This window comes from Maylandia zebra, linkage group LG11 (assembly GCF_041146795.1).
Source record: "Maylandia zebra isolate NMK-2024a linkage group LG11, Mzebra_GT3a, whole genome shotgun sequence".
NCBI classification, from domain to species: domain Eukaryota; kingdom Metazoa; phylum Chordata; class Actinopteri; order Cichliformes; family Cichlidae; genus Maylandia; species Maylandia zebra.
The window spans coordinates 18,708,601-18,731,126 of record NC_135177.1 but is presented as its reverse complement, the minus strand read 5'-3'; the positions used below and the strand labels follow the sequence as shown (position 1 = coordinate 18,731,126).

At 39.9% G+C, this 22,526-nt stretch overlaps 1 protein-coding gene across 3 annotated transcripts; it reads right to left on the bottom strand.

Annotated features, from left to right (window-relative positions):
* Positions 1–379: 379 nt before the first annotated feature.
* On the bottom strand, positions 380–21,237 carry st14 (ST14 transmembrane serine protease matriptase). Of its 3 annotated transcripts, none has more exons than XM_012916030.5 (19): positions 20,960–21,237; positions 13,728–13,872; positions 12,939–13,099; positions 11,230–11,300; positions 10,672–10,841; positions 9,949–9,984; positions 9,276–9,504; positions 7,632–7,771; positions 7,418–7,518; positions 6,959–7,068; positions 5,980–6,110; positions 5,437–5,541; positions 5,187–5,294; positions 4,694–4,807; positions 4,084–4,203; positions 3,449–3,629; positions 2,521–2,789; positions 1,989–2,128; positions 380–1,874 (listed from the first exon to the last, which is right to left on the bottom strand). In XM_012916030.5, exons 1-19 carry the CDS (start codon positions 20,984–20,986, stop codon positions 1,713–1,715), a joined length of 2,520 nt encoding a protein of 839 aa, XP_012771484.1. In that variant the 5' UTR covers positions 20,987–21,237; the 3' UTR covers positions 380–1,712. The 3 variants fall into 3 exon arrangements, with proteins under 3 accessions (XP_012771484.1, XP_076746032.1, XP_076746031.1); XM_076889917.1 differs by lacking the exon at positions 20,960–21,237 and adding an exon at positions 18,446–18,580 and having other exon boundaries at positions 1,989–2,125; XM_076889916.1 differs by lacking the exon at positions 20,960–21,237 and adding an exon at positions 18,446–18,578.
* Positions 21,238–22,526: the final 1,289 nt, after the last annotated feature.

The following is a 22,526-nucleotide window of genomic DNA, read 5'->3' as shown; positions in this document are numbered from 1 at the left end:
ACATAAATTAGCAGCACTGTCTATGTTGATTTTCCTATTCCCCCAGTGGTGTGCTGCTTTTAATGAAGACAGATGAGATAGTGGAACCCCCACTGTATGTGTATCCACCTCCTGAAGCCAACGCGCCTATCTCGAAGGGTAACAGGATAGAGCTGCGACAAAGGTAGGTATTATTTGACAATATGAGTTCGCCCTGTCACCTTTGTTCCCCAGGTAGGCCCGCTGCTCACGACAGGGAGGAGAAGAACACGCTCATTACAAGTCTACTGTGAGAAGGGACAAAGTCTCACAAGGCCTGCATTCATTATGCACAACATAATACAAAACAAGGCCCCATCAAAGACAAATGATACAGGTAATGTAATTAGGTGCAGAGGAATCAGATAAAAGATGTTTATTATCATGACTCATATAAAAATAGATACACACAGAATAAAAGGTCCATTATCCAAGTCACAGTTTGTATACAATGCTTATGAAAATATCTTTTAAAATTTGTAGCCTCTCCCAACTTTCTACATACATATTTTGAAAAAAAAAAAAAAATACACATTAACATATGTATATAACCCTGCCAATTGTTTATTCTAATATTTCCTCCCCTTCAATAAATAATCCTTGGAAAATTCTAGTTCTTATCCTGAGTGTAACAGTTGCGTTAGAATAAACCATCGGGTCAGATATGTTGCTTAAGGTGAAGTTGGGTCGTGATCAAACAGAGGAAGCTCTCACGGTGAAGAATGGATTGCATTGCTCTTGCAACTAGTGAAAACCGCACTGATTTACACTCAGGCTGTGTGATTGAAGACCCCAGTCGCCCTGAGCTTAATTGCAGACATGTGCAAAAGCCAGCAAGACCTAAACACCACCCTCTGCCCTTCTCGAGTATGAGATTTTGCCTAATCATTCACCGGCAGGGCCCTCTATAAATAACAAAAACTGATCTGGGTTGCTACAACTTTTTATGAATCACTCCAGTCTAACTCTTCAATGCTCATGCTAGTGTTTTTCCTATTTTCAGACTGCTGACTACAAACCGGTGTACTTTATTGCTGGCCATTTTCCAAAGCAAACTGTGGGCTTTTAGATTGATTACTGCATTTTCTACCTTCAAGGCAGTTTTTGGTTTTCATTCATTTTAGTAGGATATGAAAATTCCCCTACCTGGATTTTTGTTCTTGTGTTATTTGTTTTTATTGTAGCTATTGTTTTTTTGTTTTTAAAGAAACTTCTGCCATTACATAAAACCATAAATTTATAGCCACTTACCGCATGAGCTTACTGGCAATATTTACTGCAGCAAGAGGATGAAAGCATCTCACAAAAGAGAAAAAAAAAAAAAAAATCACATTAAAAACTTTAAAATACAACCACTTTCCAGAGTATGATAATGTACTCAGAAACACTCTGAAACAGTCACACTGGACAAAAAGAGTGAAAAAAATAATTCACAAACTATATATTTCATATTTCTCTCTGTATTTACCGCTTAAAGAGGTCATGAATTGATGGGGGTAACTATGCTCATTGTGCTAAAGATCGTCTTTAAAAATTACATAAAATACCATGCCTGAAGTCAAGTAGCTGATGCGAGTAGCTTTGTTCTGATCAGAATAACATGTTTAGTCTGATGGGGGTTTTTTTAAAGCACTGATGACCTTGAGCAACAGGATGGGTTAACTCTGCAACCCAGCCTGTTCCCCACACAAACATCAAATATTTGTCTCCTGTTTAATCCATTCTCTGAGCTTGGTGACGCGCGTGTAGACACCAGGCTTGTTCCGACGAGCGCAGCCCTCTCCCCAGCTCACAATGCCCGCCTGGAACCACTTCCCGCTCTCTTCGAAGCACACCAGGGGGCCTCCAGAGTCACCCTGGTGATCACGGTTGGAGGAGAATGGTTGTTAGACTGCATTTGGATGCGATCTGCCCACATCAACAAATTGGGTTTTTTTCCATGCCTTTAGGAAATGTGCACACAATCTCACCTGGCATGCGTCAACTCCTCCAGACAAGTATCCACTGCAGAGCATCCTGGAGGTGACTTGGCCTTCTGTGACCACGTCACACACGGAGTCATTGATGATTTTCACTAATGCTTTCTGTAAAATCTGTGCAGCTTGACCTGCTAGAGTACGACAAAGGGATCAGTACTGTGTCACATGACCTTGCCTTCCAGTGCTGTCATAAAAAAGGTATAAACCAATGACTGTTTTCTACAGTAACTGGTTAACGGGGTAGATTAATGTTAGCTAATGAAGGTTTAAGAGGTGACACAGGAGAGCCGGTGTCTGTGTTAATACATGTATAGGGAATAAAGTAGATTAGAGAAAGGGATACAGGAAGAAGTGCAAGAGGAGTATGTCGTGATTGGAGAGATTAGGAAACGGTATGGACAGTGAATGGAATGTAAAGAACAGAGTGGGTCACCAAAAAATAAATACATAAATGATTTTTTTTTTTAAATTAAATTTAAAATGACTACAGTTGTTCAGAGAATCACCATTACACTTATAATACCTCCTTCTCGGAGAGCGCCCCAGCCTGTGACCCAGCAGGACATGCCTGCTGGGAAAACATGGGAGGAATCGGGTAGGCAGATGGGTTGTATGGTATTGGCAAATTGCAGAGGTTCACTGAGCTCCAGCAGAGCAATGTCATAGTCAGATGTCATTTGATTGTAAAGCGGGTGGGGGATGATTCTCTTCAATTTGCGGGACTGCACGTTGTCATGGCTGTATTGGTTCTGCATGCCACTGTAGGACAGCCAGCTGGATGGATTGTTGCTCCTGCGGTAGTACAGTATCATGGAGGAAAGTTTGACATTTTTATATATTTAGGTATAAAATAGGGAAGAAATATGAGTAAGCATGGCATAATCTAATGTAATCCATTACAACAGCCCTGCAACAACATTTAAGACTTTAATCACTGCTGTTGGTTCTGTCAGCTCGACCAAAATAAATAAATTTAAAAAAAAAAAAGTCTTGAACTGAAAGCAAAAAACATCTCACATTTTTTGGTGTCACACAAAAATGACCAGACCTGTCTTACACGCTAAACAAAAACTTTTTATTTAAAACTTCACAAATGCAGCTCCTGCTACACTCATGCTTAGTTTTGCATTTAACTTTTAGATTGGATTAAGAAATTATTCAAAAAATAAAATGTGTAGAACTGTTAGGAATACTAAATGCTTTGTATGGCAAATATGTGAAAATAAACCCATCTCAAGCTCAGTCATAATTCAATTGTCTCAGTCTGAACAGTATGCTTAGTGCACCACCTATAGGGCACTCTGATTAAAACATTCCCAGGATACCACCACCACCACCACCAAGATTCCTTCTGCAATTTTTTGCCGAACTCTGGGTTTTTTTCTGCACACTTTGTATGTTACACAGAGAGAACTACAGTTGTGTATGAGTGCTACGGATCTGTGACTTACTCTGAGTTGCTGGTGACAAAACAGTGAGCGGCCGAAAGAAGCCACGTGTTAGAGATGATTGAGGCACCACAAGTCGGTCCGTGGGTTGAGAAGTGAAGGCTAACCTGCCAAGGCCACTCCCCTAGCTCAGCATTCTGCCCTCCTACGATGCGATTCAGCTTGTAAGGCCTGGTGCCACAATCTGTAATTTGACAGAAAATATAACAGAGGCAGAGAGGAAGCAAGAGAGAAAAATCAGAAACTGAGATTAAGTTAAAGCCATCATGATGCCAAACCTGGCTTCAAATGTAATAATGACTCTTTGGAATCTTAATAAAAGGCATACATGCGTAATAGCCGATCCAAAAAACAAAACAAAAAAGAAAAGAAATTAAATTAATAAATACAGACAAAGCCTGAGGCTGAAATGTAGGTAAAAAAAACCCCAAAAAAATTCAGAGATAACAAGAGCTGCTTTCAAAGAATGAAATAAAAGCAGTCGAGGCCTGGGGCTCTTTTCTAACAGACAGCCAACATGCAGCTCAGCCCAGCCTCTCCAATCTAACCTGAATGGCAGTGAAGAGATTAGGACCACTCACAGCAATTTTTAAAAACCCAAATCTCGCAAGGGGTGAAGCAATTAAAGCACGTCTTACCACAAATGGTCTCATCCGAGTTATCAGAGCAGTCCTGGACGCGGTCACATTCGGCATTCACCTTGTTGACGCAAACTCCGCTCTTACACTTGAAGCTATAGTCAGTGCATATACTCGTATCTGTAGTGGGGTGGAGACACGTCCCAAAATCAAAACACGCTTTAACCAGTAAAACAGTATGCAATCAGAGAGGCTTCAAAGTGACGCTTGAATACACAATGCAGAGTGATTGAGGAGCTGATTGCATTGATTGGACATATTGATTGGGGTTCAGGTCTAATATCCCTCTTTATTCACAGAAGTGAGAATCAAAAGGAAACGCAAGGGTGCCCCCTGTGTGTGTCTGAGTGAGCGAAAGGGAAGCTGATAAAGAGCGAAGTACAGAGTAGGAGGGAATGAAACAAAAAGAAACACAAAGCTAACATAAAATGTTTCGGGTTAAGAATCAGGTCTTCAGAGAAACGTCTTTGTTAAACTGCTATAACTGCTGAGCTGTGGATCAAGGTTCATTATTTAATGGTTTGTGTAAGATGCTTAAAAACAAACAACCCAAATAAATCATTAATGTTGGCGGGATTTTTAAGGGAAGAGAATAACAGAAGACACTCACCAGTTTTACAACCAACCTCATCGCTCCCATCTTTGCAGTCTTGCTTATCATCACACTGAACACTCTGTGGCAGACAAACCCCGTTCCCACACTGGAACTCATTTTGGGCACAACCTTGAGGCAATAGAACACAAGGTGAAGAAATTGCAATAAAATTTTAAAATAAATAAATAAATAAAAACTTGAACAAAAGACAATCCAATGAGTTCTAGAAGGACATTAGTGGTGCAGCCACAGGAGCCATTAAAATCTGCCTCCAGAGTTCTCGCATGTATTGTATATGATTAAGCATCTGACAGGACGCTGAGCAGACTGGGCAAGGCTTCAAACAAACTCCATTCTAGATAGAATAATGAGCGTACACAGCCAAGTCGTCACTGGCCGTAGTAGTAGGGGTGATGGACTTTTAATGTTAACACAATTAGCACAGCAAATAGGCTAAATAGGGTTTTTGCATTTCCTGAAGAGTCCTCTAAGAGGTGGGAATACTTACCGCATATTTTCTCATCACTTCCATCCCCACAGTCGTTGACATGATCACACACCCAGAGTTTCGGTTTACACATGCCATTACTGCAAGCGAACTGGTCCTTATCGCAATCTGAAACAACAGAAATTTCAACAATTCATCTTAAGAAGATGTATACATGAATGATTGGGAAATTCACAAATAAGGATGCCAAAAGAAGTAGTTCTGAGGAATAAAGGTAGGAAAAGCGGGGCAGGGATAAAGGCGAACTTACTGCACTGCCTCTCATCGCTCATGTCACCACAGTCGTTCCAGCCATCACACTTCAATTTCTGGTCGATGCACAGGCCATTGGTGCAGGCAAACCGGTCAGGGCAAGCTTATCCCATAACACATAGAAAACATGGGTGGGTGGGGGGGTATAGTGACAAATTGAGCAAAACAGAGTTATGCATTTTCACAAGACGAGTCATGCTGCCAATGCTTGCCCCTGTTGATCAGAGCAATTATAAATTCATTTTAGTCAAACTTGGAGACAACAAAGAGTGGAGAGTATTGAAAGTGACGTGCTCCTGACTGACAGTGACAAATAAAAGGGAGTCAGTAAATAAGCTCTTCAGTGATTAGACTCGCTCTTGAGTTTCCCTGCCACAGATGAGAAAGCATCAACAATGAACAGCTCCGTTTGACTACCAGTCAGTTACCATCTAACAACATGGTTACTGTGCAGTCTCACAGCCGTCACCATCACTTTGTGACAGACATTTCACTCATAACACAACATGTTGTGTAAATTTAGTTGAGAGACAAGACTTACGGTTTGAAGGATCATAGGAACTGTACTCTGCACTGAAGCCTTTGTCAGTGTGAGACCTATCAGAGTGGAAATTAACCACTAGAACGTTGGTGTCAGAGGTCAAAGACAGCGATGCAACTTCTCCACAATACCTGGAACACAAAAGCAAAATTCAGTTTAAGTTTTGGATAGGGTTATGGCAGCTTTGGTGAAAAAGTAATTGCTCAGATTCTGAAGAGGCAGCACAAGACAGAAAAGTTGTAAACAAACCAGTTTACTGTAAATAAACAAGGAAAATACACAAGGCAGTCAAAGCAGACCAGGAAGTAAGGAAACAGCTTTGTTAACAGATATATACATATGCATAGATATAGTATATATATCAGCCAACATTAGTATTAACCTGACTGGTATTGGCCTATTAGCAAATAAAATTACTTCTCCACGACCATCACTGTTAATCACTGATCACAAAATCTCATAGGTTTGAAATTATAGGAACAAAACAGCACATGGACAAATTGACCTTCTATATGCCATGAAGGAATCCCAGAAAGGCTTTTTTTTTGAAAAACATATTTAGCTGATATTTTTAGATGAAAATACTGCCAATAATTACAACTCCTGCAACTAAAAATGAAAAATACCACATTTCATATGGGACGTAAAACCAACTGTTGTGGATGAAAGTCGCATGTTGGATCCCATCCTCCAATACAACCTCATCTTTATTAGGTTCTTATCTCTCCTCACGTGATAAAGCTATAAAAACCACATGATTCTAACTGGTCAGAGGTAATTATGCTATTGGTGCATCATGATGTCATAGGTTGATAGGATACACACCAAATGTGAACCTGTTAATACCACATTTTAGTTTTCACATTCTAATAATATTTCGCTGTGGCCTTGGCACAATGAGGAAAAGACAGAAACAAAAAGGTATCAGAATCAACTTTGTGTTATTTTGGACATCAATATGAGGAACTGAATATCTTACTTGTTTCCCATAATTTCCACATAGTCTTTGTGACATAAACGCGTGTCCACTCCAGGCTCTTTCATGCGAAACATGGTGAACCTCAGCCGTACTTTGCTCCCAGGAGCGACCTGTAATACAAAAGAATAGCTGATTGTCTTTTTTTTTTTTCCTCCCTTCACACACAGAACTAAGATACACACCAAGCCACAGCTATCATGGAACTGAGCGCGCGCACACGCACACACTACATGCACACCAACAAACTCAACCGAACACACAAAACACTGCAGCCCAGCTAGAACTGCAGTAGAAACAGCAGTCTGACAGATGAAGATAGAAGAGGTACTGAGCAGTAGTGCTGCCTCAGCATCTCTCTCATGGCAGGCTAAGCATGGTGAAGGAGGAGGAGCAGGGGGTGTGTGGGGGGGTAAAGGTTCAAGCAGAGGAGGGGCTGGGGAAAGGCAGAGTGGTACATACCGTGATGGTCCACTTGCAGTCTTTAGCAGGAGGATAAAAGCTTGGGTAAAGTGGGGAAGTGAAGTTTCCCTGTTTTTGAGAAAGGCTGCCACCACACGTAACTGAAATGAACATGTCATACATTTAGATTCTTACAGAACATACTGGAGTTTGTCATGGATTTACGTGTAAAGGTAACATCTTGGCACATCTAGATGCATGTCTGCTTTTTTACCATCAGCCTTGGGGATCACACTGTACGCAGCTTGGAAGCCAGGCTTCTGAGCATCAGTCTCAGCTATAAAGTTAATCAGCATGATGTTGTTAGATGACACAACCTCCAGAGGGTTAGAAGGAGGCCTCTGACCACACTTCCTGTGAACCAAGGAGAAGCGGTAAAGCAGCAAGGTAAACAAAATTGATTATGATTATGGAAACCAAAAAACAGTCTGAAAACAGGAAAGACAACCATGAAGCCAAGTCATGTGTCTGATGCATTTACTGACTGGAGATTACGTGCTCCAACTAAGAGAGGGCAAACGTAACTGTATGCATTTTTAGCCAGAAGCACTAAAACACCGATACAGCAAACAGATTTAAAATGCTTCATAGAAAAAAATAATAATAATTTGAGAAGAAATCAATAGATAAGCAGAGGGAAGTGGAGAAAGAGAAAATGAAGCAGAGAGATGGACAGAAATTGCTTAGGCCGACTTTCAAAGTCAAACAATGGGAACATTAGCAAAAAAGTTTTAGCATGGCTCTGCTGGCAGCAGAGCCACGGAGGTGTGAATGACGCTGCAAGAGCAGCAATACATCTACCCTCAGTAGAATAATCTCATTACAGAGTATTATATTATGGCTCTCATAAACCTCATGTCACCTTGGATAAAGCTGATCACTCAATAGTATTATAAAAATTGTATGCATCACTTGGTAACACGCATGTGTTTGGCAGTGGTTTCTGGGTTTGAAATTGCCTGCAGCTACAACTGATGTTGCATTCAGGAGCTTGTAGTTTCAGAATCATATCCATCCCACTGATCACAAAGTGCAATTACAGACAGTGCTGTAGCAGGATTCAGGGTGGCACCTTTCACACGTTTGAAAGGAGAGGTCCCTTTTGAGCCAACTCAATCTCACCAAGGTCTCAGAAGTTGACAATAAACGGGACATATAGCACTAAAGGCTTTCAGAGCCCCCAAAAAATGTAATCAAAAATCCAGTGAAAGGATTGGAGTGGAACATGTTCCACCTACATCAAGAAAATATTTGTTCAGATATCCTTTTGCAACCTTTAAGTCAAACATAAAGTAACCAGTTCTCTTCTGTGAATCTCTTTGATCATCGGGACTAAAAAGACAAATGTTGGTAGAAATCCTCTTACCAAGGTTTGCAGCAATACTACAGTTTACCTGATGTACTGTAGAAACAAAAGCTCAATTAACTGGTTTACTTTTTGTCACCTTATCTCTATTAGTCATGACATAATGTGGTCCTGAAGATACACAGCATAGTGGGAACTACTACAAACGCAGTTTTTGGTAGTTTAGCAGGCAAATACACAGGTGTGTCTGTGGAAAAATGCACAGCAGACCTCTATGAAAAGTGCACAATTGACCACCTTTTATACTAATGGGCTGAAAAGCCAACATGTTGATAGGTGTTATGGCTTATTTGATATCATACTCGATATTTGATCACATTTTTTGTATTTTTTTAAATAATGGAATTTCTTTCACAGGGAATACGGCAGTAACAACAAAAAGACATTTAGCTAGTAAATGGCATAGTGGTATTATCCTTTAATTTCCTTTAATAAAGAATCATTATTCATACTCCTACCACAAGCCTTCTGGATATTTACACCACTACTTACTTTGTAATGGCCTGAGAATCGTCTGGACTCAAAGAGTCATAGATGTAGACAAAGTCGTCTGAGCAGTCATCCTCAATGTAGAAATAAAGGAAATTGACAACTATAACGTTTTCCTCCGAGGCTCGGATTTGCCACTGACACCGTGACTTGGGGGGGTAGCCCGTGGGGTACCCTGGAGATGAAAAATTCTGGGGATTTGTGTCAGCTTCCAGACGGTAGAAACAATCATCTGTGAATGAGAACACTGGTTAAATCAGAGTGTGCAGGGACATGTGGCACTAGGAAACAGCCAAAAGAAAACATAATCATCATCATGGCCTGTAGTGACTTTGTAAAACACATTTACACAAATATTGTAAATAAATGAATAGACTTTTGCCTGAAGAAATAAGTCATCAGTAGTTAGTTCTATACCGTCACTTGATGTTAACGTGAGGACGGCAATTACGGTAATGCAAAATAATACATCTGAACGTTAGAACCCATCAGACGGAGTCAAAGAAAAGTGTCTCACTCTTGCCTGATACTCAGTTCTCAATCTCTGACTATAGCAGCAGCACATGTACAGTACAGGATAGACCAGTCATTCGTTACAGACTGGCAGGAGCGTGAGCATCAAGCCAGCTGGAAAATTACAACTGCGAGTGATTGAAATGGGACATGCAGTACTCACTGGCTCTTGGGTCCCTGGCCATACGAGAATCCGTGACTAGAGACAGAGAGAGGGGGTGGGTGACAGAGAAACAGAAGGAAAGGTAAGAATGGGTCACTAAAGTTGGGAGGCTGATAGAATTTGATGCATGAGCCTAAAATATTTGGGTTGCACATTTTCTGTTCCATTTCCCTGCGGTTAAGGGAACCGGTGATGGTGTGTAGCTCTTTCTGCTCCATCTCACCTTGCCCTACAGCAGCAACTCATACATCTCTGTCTAACTATCTGGGACAGCAACATCAAATCATACCCACAGAAATCATTTTAAAAGGAGGACCGAAACCACTGAGTCACAGGGCCAACACTTGGCTGGTGGCCAGGATGTGGACAAATGCAACGTGAATGCTGAGAAGACAGAAGGAAGAAAAATGGCTGTCTCGAGTGAGGCCAGGCCCCAGCTAATATCATTAGAGGATCCAAACAGCATAAAATGTGCAATCTCAGATGCAGCACAAGCTGAGAGGTCTGGCTTATCAGTTATCATCTTATCAGCACAACTCAAAGCAAGCCCCTGTAATATAAATACAAAGCACACAGAATACCAATTTGGAAAGCATACAACAATAACGCTATTCTGATCTGTATTCAAAGCTTTATCTTTCTTGATTTTTAAAAATCAAATACTAAAACCAACTAGGGCAATACGTCTTGTGACCCCCCCCACCAGACCCTGGTGTTACATACGTGAGGCAGTGACTTGACTGATCTTGACATCAGGGGCACTTGCCGAGCGGCTTTGCCTAATGCCACTCTCCAGTGCATCCAAGATCCGCTCCTCTGAAACGTCCGGTATCATCTCCAGGTCGCTGTGTGGAATGTTGAACTGAGACCAGTAGTAGGCTTTCACGCCCTCGCTGGTGTAAGCAGACAAATGGAAATGGAATCAAAGAAACAGACTTGAGCATTCAAGAGGTCACAAAAACCTAAACAGCTAAATACCAAAAGCTAAAATAGCTAATATTATTAGTTACTGCTACTAGCCACTGATTCATATATTACTACTGTGGAATACTACAAGCATAGCTCCAGGCGGTATTAACCAATTAGACCACATTGAATCCTGTAATGCTAGCAAAAACAAAAACCTCTGTGCAAAACAATCATTTTCTTCCTTCAAGATTTAGTGCATCTTTTTTTCTTTTTTGGACATCAAACCTAAACAAGCACTGTAGCGGACTGTTCACTACTAAAAAAAAAAAAAAAAAAAAAAAAAAATAGAAGAACTCAGGATCACAACAGTACCTGAATGCAGTGACTACAGATTTGGTGTAGTATTTTTCAAGGATTGGATCTCTCTTTAAATAGTTCCCCAGCTGTGGAGAGACAATGTATTCCACTTAATATTCATAAGATCTCTGCATGTGTTCATACTCAACATATAAATAGCATAGTAGTTAGTATAATAGTTAGTGATAAGAGCTGAAACAAAAGCTTAATTTGCCTTCTTTTTATAAATTATATGTGACTGAAAGCAGCACAAAGACAGACCAGAAATATTTTGGTCTTTCTGAAAACTACAGTCATTTTTTTTAAAAACGAATCAGAAGGTTTTTGGTTCAATCCCTGGCTGCGCCCAGTCTGTGTGCCAAATAACCTAGGGTGAGATACTTTTCCCAAGTTTCTCTCCGATCCACCCATCGGCGTATGAATGTATGCGATGTTAGACAGAAAGCACTTACTCAGGAAAAAGCATAGAAAAAAGTGCTTGTATGAATTGGTGTGAATGGCTGAATGAGGCAAGTTGTATAAAGCGCTTTGAGTGCTCAGGTAGAGTAGAAAAGTGCTATATAAGTATAGGTCCATTTACCGTTTTGAATCAGATACTGAAAAAAAACATGCTAGAAAGTTAGGCTGAAAAAATGTCTAGTGGAGGATTTCACATCTATTAGAGCTTAATCATTATTTATTTATCTATTTTAACAGCAGACTGGAGTTTTTTAGAAGCAAGAATGGGGAGAAAAATTAGTTCAACAAAACCAAAAACCAGACTTGATTAAGTAGCGAAAATGACTTGGGTCAGAAAAACGCTGCATTCTCCAAGTCAGAGCTCATTTAAGATGGACTGAAGGGAAGTGGAATTGCACAGACAAATCAAAATTGGGGAATTTTTCTTGAAGTACCTGTACACAACATCATGTAATATTTTTCAGTAGACTGAAACTAAAACAAAGGGAGGCTCTGAACAGCTGGAATCCAATATCAAGCAAGAATTAGCAAACACTTGCTTTCTAAACTACAGCATCCTCAGGACACTCGGTGTGCTGGTAAAAAGAGAGATGATGCAATACAGTGGTAAATGTGATTGGGTATCTTTAAAAAACAAAAACAAAACATGTTGCTTGCATCAAATTCAAAATGTGTGTAGATTTTCTTAAATATTCTTACTTACAGCATGCAATGCTGTCTTTGTTCTTGTTTTTAGATTAAATATAAGGGTTCAGTGATATGGAAATGAGTGCATTATATATTGTCTAGATTTTACTCGGCATCCTTTCCAACTTTTTTTGGAAGCAGGGGTGCGCATCGCAAAGCTTTCATCCAATTGTCTAGTCATCTAATATTCTTGTCCAGCACTTCCACTCTAATTCTCATCTAACACCCTCACTTATGTAGCTTTCAGTGAGCAAGTGTGCGCTTGATGGGTTTGAGGGAGGGCTTTTTGTTATCAACATTCTCCTAAGTGGTGCTACAAACATCTCCACTGCCTCCAATAATAGGAGATGCTGTTGAGGGAATTACTCAGGGAATGCACGGAGTTTTATTCCACCCACACAAATGTGCCCTTTAGCGCTTTCTGTGCACTGGGATGGACATATTTAAAAAAGCATTTCCTCAATGGCAAACAACATTCAGTGCTAATCCTTAAGAAGAGCACTCAAAACTCTGCTCTAAATAGTTAACAATAACAATGCACATGACAGAAAGGGAACAAAACAGGGTGTCAGACTTACAACTGTCTCCAATTTTTCTGCCAGAGCCTGGAATTCTGGGCTGTTGGTGTCCTCCAGGTTTTGGTCATAAGGTTGATTAACCAGCGTCATACGCCCGCTAAAAACCGGTACTGATTGACGGAGCTGCTTACTGAGGGCGGCATCTGAATCAGCATCTTTAACTTGGAAGAGAAGCAGATGAGAGTTAAGTGTTTGATCAACAAAATGGGATGAGATGGTTGCTTCTGATGAAAGGGGAAAGTTTTCAACAGGCCTTCAAGCACAAGCTGAGACTGTACAGTGCAATCTTATGCTGTGACGACAGTTTGCTTCTCAGGCCAATTAAAACAGTCAGTTAAATCAAGACGGTGTTTATCAAGACTTCAGAAGCCTTTTTATCAGGCTCCGTATGTGTAAATGACAAGAAAGCTGCGCCATGGTCTCTGTGACATTTTTCTCCTTTGCGTTATTAAAAAGAACGTCAGAGCTGTCAAACAGGCTAACACTAATGGGAAATTACAAAACCCAAACAAGCCACTCTTGCACTCACATTCAAAGAGCTGTGCTTTCACAGCAAGTGTAAATGATCTACTTCTCTGTTTATCATGCTCTAAAAGGTTTGGCAGTAAGCAATGTTAACAACGCAACTATCCATTTACATTCTGTCAAAGACAACTCTGATTTTCGGACAGATCGTCTGCACACAATGTCCAGCAATTGTCTTCATCTTGAATTTATCAAGCATTTCAAAGCACGCACGCCAAGCACCCACCCTGGACAGCATATTCAAAGAAAGCTTTTAATACTCACAGACAAAAAACCAAATGAGGAAAGCTGCGACGGCTGAAAGGATGAGAAGTGCCACAACAACACCAATCACGATGCCAGTCTTGCTCTTTGGTGGTGCCTTCTCTTTTTGGGTTAAAAAGTCGATCCGCTCATGTTTGCTGTGACCCTGATGCAGAAAGAGAACAAAAAACACAGTGAGCAAACAGAAAGGAAGCCACATTGTCAGTGCAGACAACATTTACACCGCGAGCTACAGAGAAATATTTAGTTTTTCCTAAACCTTCCTAAATAGTGACCAAAATTCACCGGTAAGAAGTGGGTCTTTAAAACAGACTGTAGAGAAGATGGGCATAGCCTCTGGGTCTGAAAAATGAAGCCAATGTATCCTAATGGCCAGCTAGTTCTCTCTGGTCAGCAGTATAGAAATCTATTAGAGAATTAGTGTACTGCTCATTTGATTGATACTTTAATAAAGGTTTTCCTAATTAGCTTATGGTCTTTATTGTTAGTTAGTTTCATAAAAACTACTTGTTGACATTATAAATAATGGTGCCATTTAGAGGATGATGTCATTTAGGGTGTGGCACTGTGTGTAGTGCCTATAGTGTTTAATGGTAGATTTTTGTCTGCACAAGTCAAATCTCTGTATGTAATGTACAGACTACCATGATCAATACATGTTTTTGACTTTTGCGTGGAGTGGTATTGTGGTGGGGCATGGCCTGCAGTGCCGTGCAGGGAAGGCGGACGCACCTGCACGGAACTGGGTCCTGCAGTATTGTTGTTGTCGTCCGTGTGTGCGGCTGGCAGCGAGAGAGAGCTGCAGCCAACTGTGTGTATACAGCAAATAAACGATGCTGCAAAGCATGAAGGTGCACCCAGGTCTGCTGTGGGTTTGTTATGGGTACAAATTATTTTTGCCTCTCGCTATTATCTTCTCCATCTATGGTTCAAACCTACCATTTCTATGAAATTTTGAAATGTAGATTCAAAGTGATTTTTATACTTTTAATTACAGAAACAACTTTGCAAACTCATTATTCCCACAACAGAAGTGAAAAGCACATCTGTGAGTTCTTCAAGCTTTACTTTTTAAACTTCACATGTTTCATTGGCTGTCATGAAGAAATGAGCTCCCTGTATACAAGGTAGAAAAAACTGTTTTATTCCAAGTAATATGTTGCTGCAATGCAGCAGTTACGTGTGTTGTGAAACACTTTGGACTACTTTCCAGGAGTGACAAATTCAGACAGGTGACTTGTTTTTACACAACACTGACAAAACCAGTTTAGTAACTGTGCCTTTTTTATTCACGCAGCAGCACACACGCTTACATTCAGAAATTCAGCATGATAACCAAGATAAAGAAATCATAATATGGACATGTGCTTCAGGGTGTGTGTGTGCGCCGATACTGTATGAAAGTCTGTTACCAATCTCGCTCAAGTGGGTGGACAGAGAGAAAGGTTTTAGGCCTGTTAGTAATCAACACACAATGAATTCAGTGCCAGTAGCCCCTGAGTGAAGAAGCCAGAGTGCCATTAGGGATGGAGAATCACTTTGGTATTAAATCAATTTGTCAGATGTGCTGCCCCTTAAGATGGGGGCTCAATTACATGAGTCTAGATGATAACTCATGGCAATTAAGACCTATTCTTGCCCAGCTAGGGCTTCCACACATGCTTTCTAATTGGAATCTGGAACAGCAATCATGGGCTAAAATGAGGGGAATCATTAGATATGGGGTCAGCAAGTGCTCCAGGGTCTCTCCTTATTAGTCACCCTGATCATAGCCCAATAAAACTATTACATACTTTTCACCATATTCTATTCTTCGCTAGAAGAAGGAAATACTCTCTCATTCTGAATATGCAGCATTTTTTTTTAAATACCAACTCAGTGAGCTATGCCACCCTAAATGACTGTAGGCCATCAGTCAACACTGAACTATGAAGATGTTGGCAGAAACTAATGTAGCCTAGTTGATGTGCAGGTTTACAGCGTATACCTGCTAAGAAAGCTCTGGCATTTAAATATGCCTGCTTAAAAATGCACAAGCATACTTAACAACACAGCCTTGCAATAGAACTTCAACCTTCAAAGACACAAGCACTGAAGCTTCTGTGTGAGCATACCACACAAGAGTGAGAGCGCAACCGTTACAGGGCTCGTTATTGTTGGCATCTGGTGGTAACCAACTACGGCAACACCTCAAGGCTGTGGATATAAACAGAAAAGAAAAAAACAAAAACAAAATAGGACAGACACAAGTGTAGAAGTATTGAAGGAAGTTACCTGTTTCCACAGCAACAGGAGATGACTCATAGTAACGAAATGGATCTTTAGCTAGCTAGCTTAGCTCAATGGTTCTCAAATGTTGCCATCTGGAACATGTAGCAGGGCTTTAGAGACCCGTACTTCCAGTTTTACAAACGGTTTTTAATCCAGCAGCCATAACTAAAGTCAATTCTCAGTTTTCCAGCATCATTCCAGCTGCTCCAAGGCACAGTAAGAGCCCCTCTACAAAGTTTTATTTTTCATTTTTAAGGCATTTAAGTGGGTTTTTGTGGCATGTATGGTTTTAAAGTACTTTAAACTCTTGCACGATTTTAACCTCTCAAGCACATTGAAATCTTTATACATTGGCTTTTTTATATCATTACATAGAAGTTTTTATTTATTGGACAAACTCCATTACACTACTGGCTTCAAACTTAAAAAGCTGTTAATGGTTAACAAGAAAACAATTTTCTTTTATTAAAAAGAGACAACAAATGTCATTGTATGTGCTATATGCAATGGCAATAAAGGTAGAGAAGGAAGAGAAGAGAGAGATTTAGGGAGAGATTTGAGTGGTATGTACCAATTGCCCCATCTTTACAACCAAAGAAGGAGGAGCACAAAACACACACACACACACAAAAACAACACTACAGTATGAATAAGAAGAAGAGGAGGGGTTATCAGACAGATGCATCATCTTGTCGCAGTTCAAAAGAAGCACTTGCCAAACAATTGAAGAAGCAAACACCTTTTAGCAAAGCGCAGTCTTTTTTTTTTCCTTTAGCCCCAAATTAACTTTAAAGCAGTGCAGTCATCTAATGAAGATCTAAACCATTGCCCCCAGTGTTTCAAGTTTCATGACTTTGGAGCTGCATATGGTGTGTTGCTCAAGGACAGGTTGTCTACACCTACACCAAACTCCATTACACCACTGGCTTCAAACTTAAAAAGTTGTTAATGGTTAACAAGAAATCAATCTGGTTCACCACATGGGTGCAGTAGTCACTGAGCGCGTCTTTGTCGTCTAACCAGTCTTACAAGCAGGAAAGTTCAACCATGAGGTGTGGCCTCAAAGCTTACTTGTGAGCTTTTACTGTGTTTTTTTTAGTATATTCAAAAGCAGTTTGAGATACTACCATTTCACTTGATTGTTTTTTTAAAGGACTCTATACATCTTCATTTTTGACATAATCGTTTATCTAATGACTATAATAATAAATTGCTAAGAAAGACAAAGACAAATGTTACGCAATTTGCGGTAGTCAACCACCACTACTGAAGAAGGAACACAGAACTGACACAGTTGACATTTAAGCCACAGCCAAAGGGAACTGCTAAGTGGTTACAGATGGTGTCGTTTAGATGATGACATGCAAAGCCATATATATATATATATATATATATATATATATATATATATATATATATATATATACATATACATATACATATAAATAAAAATAAAACTTGTGGTACCATAACAAATCTAAACGTCTGACATTAAAAACATTTTTTAAAGTACTACGCGTTTCCAGATACACACTTATACACACCCACTGATCCTTTAAGACTCTTAGACGGGTGTGAACAAAATTTGAGCAACATGCAAGCTGCCATGTTTCTACACCAGTGTTTGCTCACATAGGTGCCACCTGGTATTCTGTGCAATCCTATCAGATATTTAAAAGAAAAAAAACAAGGACAGCGACGCCTTTGTTCTGTTCTTTTAACTCAAGTGTAGCCCTGTGCATTTCTTAGACGTGGACTTTCTGAAGTTTTTTGGGGGCTGCAGAGTCACAGCTCCACAATGATACAAAGCTCACAAGAGGCCAAGTATTGTACTGCCATACCATTGTTAGACTACTGAGGGACAATTTATATATCAAAATCAATAGACTAAAATCCAGAAATTTTTCTTCTTTATTTTTCCCTTGCGCAGCCCTAGAGGCTACATTACACACACAATGCAGATCCATTGCGTTATGATAGCAGCAGCTAATACAGCCTCTAGCTAATCGCCTCGGGCAGAGACGAGGACAGGCTGGCCACTTGTTTTTAACTCCAGACACCCAGACTTTTCTCTGTAAAACTAGTGTGCAGTCTCACTAGATGGTGACCTAAGTGACATCAATTAATGCAGATTTTTTACCGAGCTCCCTCTGGAGCCACAGCAGGCTTTATGCAGCTTGTTAAACATATGCAGTAGTTAACCTTAAAATCCATAAACACGCTTCTGTCTAAAAATGATGGCTTTACCTTATATGCCTTTGGTACGGCAACCACTAGAGCCAATCAGCACAATACAGACTGCAGCGATGTCATTAAGTTTTAGTGAGCAGACGCCTACACACATTTCTCACCTGACAATAGCTCCAAGCATACAGTGGGAAAAATGTTGAACCAGGCAGAAGGTTGGGAACAGATAATTCAACAAATCATCCCTTACTGCATCTTACCCAGTGCTGAAGGAAGAACAATACATCAGGTCGTGCCCACTGGCACATTCTGTACCCAAAGATGCAGACGCTGGCTAAAGCTGAATTATGCAATAAAGTCTGTCAGGCTGAACATTACTGACCGCATTTAAGACAGTGTAAGATTTAAGCCGTCTCCAGTTTTGTCAGCGTTAACAGGGATGTACCACTCGGTGAAGTCAACATAAGATTTGACATCATCACCGCGTTCCCGTCACGTTTGTTGCTAAGTTTTAACATGGCGGATTTGAAATGTAGGCCGAAACAGAGAGGAAAAGGCAGCACGGCCTTGCTTGAAGAATTATTTACCAACTCTGCTGAGTCACCACACAAACAGCAGGCAGAGTGCATTAATCACAGTATTCCCATTTGATCCAGTATCTAAGATCGACTTCATTGTGAGTAATCAAATCTTTAAAAAAAAAGAAAAAAGAACTTGGGGAAACTATGCAACAAGTTTCGTTCAAGCAACAGTCTGTCATAGCTTTAAGATTAAAAAGGTAAGGTGTGGCAGTCAGCTCTGTGGCTCTGCATTTAAAAGATTTCTTCTTGGGTTTAATGTACCCATCCATCTATCTATCCCCAACTCTGTCCTTGAGCATGTATACATGTCAGAGAGGTTCTGAGTTACTTGAGTATGTTTTTACACCACATCGGAAAAGGAAATAGGTCAGGCAGTGAGGTGGTGGTAAATATAGTAACGATAAGAGGCCACATGTGACAACGTAGTAATTCTGCAGTTGCAAATGAACTACAAGCACACATTTACAATAACTGATTTTGATTTATCACATTTCAATATGCACACTTTTAAATTTAGAAACATTAAAAGCTTTTGTAGATTTCAAATTTTGCCACAACTTTAAGAAACCCTAAAGGACTGGATGCATTTTTTACCATCTTTATGATCAAGGCTGGACAACTACTGAACGTGTTCATACAGATGTGCGCAGGTTTACTATCTACAACAACTTCTTGTGCTATATAGCATTTGATTTTGAGTCTTGTAGATATGCGTAACATTTCAGAATTCATATAAAAGGTAGTATTTTTCTGTGTCTTAGTAGAAGTCAGAGATTGAGTCACAAAACACTCTTCCACTTACTTGGGTCAAATGCTATGTATTGAGAGCATCCTCAACCTACACGATGGTACTGGAGATATTTCAACACATTATTAGTTAGCTCTTTCTTAATGTCTTTCAATATATAGTTCCTGTTATTTATTCACACTACACCACACAGTGAACTTGCTTGGAAGTTTGAACGTTTCTCACTAAGCTGAGAAGTTGAAGTGCTAGTAGTTTTAAGCAGCACTGACCAAAGCCTTGAAACCATTAATGAATCCCTTTGCTAAGAGAAATTCACCTTTGGCTGTCTGTCACTTTTCTTTCCACCCACATGATGCACTGCTAATGCACAGAGTCTTAAACAAGACTGAATTACCGTATGAAATAAGTAGAATGGTATGGACATTTAAATAATGTATGCATGTTCCTGGAAAATTTGACCTGTAGGTTGGGCAAAGAACGCTCTCGGCAGTTTTCTCATCCTATTAGCACTGAACATGCAAGCCTGAGTAAATATTGTTCAGTAAAAAGCTTTTAATGCCAACAATAATAACTTTATTGTCAAAACTGAAGTCCTGCTCATCCACCAGCCTCCATTCTCCAAAAGCCACACCACACCTTTTTGCTGGGAAATCACTGGAAATGTGACGCTGCTCTGGATATTAGAATAGTTTCTTAGAAATGTGTGTGCTTCTAAGAGAAAATCTCAGGGCCTCTCTGCCAGCACAGGCTACCCAGGTTTCTGGATTGGGGGCAATCTACAGTTTAGATTTTTTTAATTCAAAGATGTAAATGACATTCAGTCAAACTTCTAGTAACAGACTGTCTGAGACCATCTCAGTTTCACTTCCTCTTACTGCAGGAACAGAAAACAACTCTTCTCAGGTGGTAACCGGAAATAGCTCACAGGCTTAATAATTAATCATTAATAGTTGATCTGATATTACACTAAACCTGCCTAAAAGATGCAACTTTGATTTGTAAAAAGCTGAAAAGCTGTTTGTTTGCCTTAATAACATGTCAAACACTTCAAACTTTTGGACACTTTGTCCAAAATAAAAAACGGAGAAGGACCCATTTTTCTACTCAAGAAGTCTCAGTTTATCCATTCATTATGATGAGGGCACATCACGTCGCAAGGTGGGCGAAGCCTAGAAACAAGAGTCATTTAAGACTAGATTTAGCAGAATCGCTGTCAGGTGCTAAATATACGAGGATCAAGGGTTACATTTTGCAGAGATGTATTATTGCCTCTTCTTGTCGTGGACACGGCCCACAAAGAGCCTGTCAGCAGCAGATCTAACTTCAGAAGATCTGTGCGACTGTGAGCGTGTCCAAACAGGAAACGCCGAGGTAATGCTGATACCCAAGACTTAATAAATAAATAAATAAATAAAGACTCGCATATCAAGTTGTACAAAACTTACATCTTTGTCATATCTGGCGGAATGCATCTTCAAAGAAGGATCCAAGAGAAGTCCCACGGGATCGAGACAACCCTTTTTGTTTTCTGTAGCTTGTTAGTTTGTTCTCCTTCACAAAAATTCAGCAGAGGTTCGGACCTTGAAGCTGTAGTGTTCAGTAAAAAGTAAATAAGTAAATCTTGTAGCTTCTTGACGACGAATCAAAGCTTCAGCACTCACTTCCTGAGTCGTCGAGGGCTGGGAATGCTGAAACACCTGAAACCGACTTTTTTTCCTCACACGCCTATAACACAAGCCACGCCCCCAAACACCTGTAGGTCCTGTCCCCACCCAAAAAAGAAAGCCCACCTGAGGTAGAGCAATTTAACTTATAACTGCCCCTATATGCTGTCCGGGAGTACAAACTAACATTTTGTTAAACCAGCTGCTTTTCTGTTTGGGGACTTACTGTAAGAGGAAGCTTTTATTTCTTTATTTTCAAGACATGTGTTCCCCCTGCTGACCATTTAGGGAGGTTGCTGCCAAGTATTAAAAAAATCTAAAGATTTTTCATAAAAAGCTTGTACCATTATGCATTCATGTGGACTGTTTACAGAGTATAAACTTTGTTGCATTATTTCAAAATATAGTATGTTAGTTTTTGTACTACACTCAGCATACAGGCTTTCATTTAGAATGAATGAACTGAGGTTTTTATTTTTGTGATGTTTTATCATTTTGACAGCAATACTTTGATGTTTAATAACTCTATTTGTTTACTGATTAAATTATTTTAGTACTTAGCCACTCCTGTTGCAACAAAAACAGCAGCAGCAGCAGCAACAACAACAACAACAACAACAACAACAACAACAACAACAACAACAACAACAATAATAATAATAATAATAATAATAGCAAGTACAAAAATTCAAGACCTTTACTACGACCTTTGCAGTAACAACATGGACATGAATGGCACTGACTGAATAGGTCTGGCAATCCTCCAAAGATCCTTTAGTGTTGTCAGGAATGCTTTGCTTACATAAATGATCAGTGAGGTTCAGGTCAGGTAAATGATTAGGAAAGACCACGGGAGCCAGCACTGCTTACTCTTCTTTGGTCTTAAGGTAGCTTGAGCTCACTATCCTGCACGAGGCATTTCTCTGAATGGAGGAGAGCGTGTAAACCCCTACCAGATTTTATAATAATAAAATCCCACCACCACCTTTTGGTGTGCCACATCATTATTTGGCAAATAAATTTGGCATTATTTGACAAATTAATTTGTCTCAGACAATTTATTGTAATCCAGCCATCTTAAAAAACCCCAAAACAACTTTTTTTCTCACTGGCCTGCTAATAATATTGTGTTGTTAATTGCTGGTACATACACGTGGTTTTTAGATTTGTACTTCCTTCCTGAGGAAGAAAATACAAATACGTATTAGGTGATGATCTTTTGATAAGACCTTTGCTGCTTTAACTCTTGAGCGTGAGGTTGCTTCTTTGTTTCTCAGTGGACTGATCTTCTGATGGTGCTCTCACTCTTGGTCAACCTTTGGATACTACTGTTTGCTTTTCACAAACC